This window comes from Neophocaena asiaeorientalis, unplaced genomic scaffold (assembly GCF_003031525.2).
Source record: "Neophocaena asiaeorientalis asiaeorientalis breed wild unplaced genomic scaffold, Neophocaena_asiaeorientalis_V1.1 scaffold77, whole genome shotgun sequence".
Taxonomy (NCBI): Eukaryota; Metazoa; Chordata; class Mammalia; order Artiodactyla; family Phocoenidae; genus Neophocaena; species Neophocaena asiaeorientalis.
The window spans coordinates 1,934,844-1,937,616 of record NW_020174645.1 but is presented as its reverse complement, the minus strand read 5'-3'; the positions used below and the strand labels follow the sequence as shown (position 1 = coordinate 1,937,616).

Genomic DNA, 2,773 nt, shown 5'->3' with positions numbered 1-2,773 from the left:
AGCGGCGTCCGCTCGTCGCCTGCGCCCGCCATGCGCCCCACAGCTCACCGGCCGCCCGCCCCCGCCGCCAGCAGTTCCACTGCGCTGGGCTCAGCCCGGCTCTGCCGCCGCCGCCGCCGCCGCCGCCCTTCTCGCGATACTAGGCTCGCCGGCCTTCTCGGCCCGCCCCGCGAGCGTCCCTATTGGGCGAGCCCGCCGTGTTGCCCGCCGGGACTTCCGGTTCCGCCCCGGAAGCCTGCCCGGGCGGGAGACCTGCTTCTGCTAGCGGTGGTGCCGGAGAGCAGGAGTGTGACCACAGAGAGGTTTTTAAAAGTGAAATCAGAGGCAGGCCCTCCGAGATTCCGAACCCAGACTTCTTACGGAGGCTTCGGCCTCTGCCAAACCAACCTCCAGGCTGGTTTGCTCAGGCTGGCCCCTGCTCCCGCGCCCGGCCTCCTGCCTCCCTGCCCTGGGAGCAGGTTTCTCTGTGCTCTGTTGACATTGGGAGCAGAGAGTTCTTTGTGGCGTGCGTTCTGTGCATTGTAGGATGGGTAACGGCATCCCTGGCCTCTACTGCACTAGATGGCTGTGCCACCCCGCTCCCCAGTTGTGACAATCAAATCTGCCTCCAGACGTTCCCAAATGACCCGCGGTGGAGCAAAGTCGCCTGCACTGAGAACCACCACCTGACAACAAGCTCAGAGCCTTGTTTCCTTGTCGCATGGCTGGCCTCCTGTTTTCCTTCAGCCCTCAACTGGAGTGGTGACTCCTTGTAAGCATTTCTTGACCAGCCCTTCTAAAGTGGATCCCACGCCCATCCCCTTACCCTGTTTTAGTTTCCCCCATGGTAACTACCACGTTTTTTGTTTATTCCTTTCTCCCTAGCTTGTACATGGTCCCCACAACGATGAGCTCCATGGTGGCAGGGTTCTTGTGTCTCTTGTGCGTCACCATGCCCTCCAGCACCTACACCAGTGTGGGACGTTACACCGGAGTGGAGCGGAAGAGTGTTCTCCAGAAACGGCCTCCAGCATGGCTTCAGAAATTGGGACCCAGGACTGTCATAATTCAGTTCATCTGAGACCATTTCGTCTTCCTCCTCCACCCTTAACTCCAGCTAAAACCAGGATGGAGCAATTGCCTAGGAAGTGGGCTTGCTGGTAAGTCATCTGGGTAAGTAGTCCTTCCTAAAAGGCTTGAAGTGGCATGCATTAACTTTATTTTTCAAAATGTCTGACATCTTGACTGTTGCCTAGCAAGGTGCTGGCACACAGTGGGCAGTAGATACATATTTAATGAGAGAATAATCGGATGCCAAGATAGGACTTATCCCACCCTTTCCATTAGTGCTAATCATCTTCAGCTGTTAGCTCAAATGTCACTTTCCTGATCTTCCCAGATTAGAACAGATCCCCCTTTTATATGTTATTAGAGCACAGTGTACGTTTTTCTTACACCACACCCATTATAGTTTATAATTATTTATTTTGTGAAGCTGTTTAGTAGCTGTCTTCAAAGCTAGGAGGGATGAGATTTTGTGTGTTTTGTTCGCTACAATATTCCTAGAATCTAGGACAGCACTCGCCAGTGATAGATACGTGTGGAATTAACTGAATAAATGAATGACTGAATATTTGTTGAATTGTAAATGGTGCCGGAAGAAAGTCTTACGTTCACCTAATTTTTTTTGAGACTCGTGATCTTCTACAGCATGTATTGGTATCCTAATTTCGCTAGTGGAAAAAGCAAACCCCTCAAGATTCTGGTCTAGGATCACACATCTCATAGGCATTAGAATTCAGACTTGAGTTAAAAGGCTCAAAACTAATTCCTAGTCCAGCGCTTCTTCTACACCCCAGCTGGTACATACGCCAAAAACTCTGAGTGTTTTAAGACTGACGGCATGATACGCTCAGGCAAAGAGCAGAATAACGTTAAACGTGGAATGAAAATAAAGCCATTCAGCTTGAATCATGTGGTGACTTAGTGGTGACGCTCTGCCCAAAACAGATGTGCCATTTTGGATAACCGCAAGCTAACCCGGTTGGGTGGTCTTGTTTAAGAAGGATAAAGCCAGGTGAAAGGGGGGTGGGAGGTGGGAGGCAGCAGTTACAGAGCTTAGGATGTGCACCCAGGACTCGTGAGCACTTGTTGCTGGTCCGTGGGAGGTCTGCTATGCACCCCAATCTGGGTACCCAGAGGCTGCAAAACAAATCCAGCGGGCAGAAATGTTTTCATTTGGTTGCGATGTTTAAAAGAAGTGAACCAAGACCATATAATTCAAGGTTCCATTTCTATGAAATGTCTGGAGTAGGCAACTCTATATGGACAGAACGCAGACTGGTGTGTGATTGCCAGTGCTGGGGGGAGGGGAAGATTGGGGAGTGACCGCTAAAAGGTGTGGCGTTGCTTTTTGTAGTAATGAAATGTTCTGAAATCGTGGCGATGGTTGCACAACTCAGTGAATATACTAAAAACCATTGAATTGTACACTTTAAATGGATGAACTTTAAATGGATGAACTTTAAATGGATGAACTGTATGGTATGTGAATTACATTTCAATAATGCTGTTACCAAAAAAAAAAAAAAAGTGAGCCAACAGTTAAAAATTGGGAGGTTTCGGGCTTCCCTGGTGGTGCAGTGGTTGAGAGTCCGCCTGCCGATGCAGAGGACGCGGGTTCGTGCCCCGGTCCGGGAAAATCCCACATGCCGCGGAGCGGCTGGGCCCGTGAGCCATGGCCGCTGAGCCTGCACGTCCGGAGCCTGTGCTCCGCAATGGGAGAGGCCACCAC

At 50.8% G+C, this 2,773-nt stretch overlaps 1 protein-coding gene across 1 annotated transcript in view; it reads left to right on the top strand.

The window, feature by feature from the left end:
- Window positions 1–261: 261 nt before the first annotated feature.
- The window catches only part of GLT1D1 (glycosyltransferase 1 domain containing 1), a 155,452-nt gene continuing 152,940 nt past the window's right edge, over window positions 262–2,773 (top strand). Inside the window, exons 1-2 of the mRNA XM_024758483.1 lie at window positions 262–751; window positions 865–1,139. Of these exons, the coding sequence (XP_024614251.1) occupies window positions 1,012–1,139 (128 nt within the window). The 5' untranslated portion in view covers window positions 262–751; window positions 865–1,011. The remainder of the gene's footprint in view (window positions 752–864; window positions 1,140–2,773) is intronic.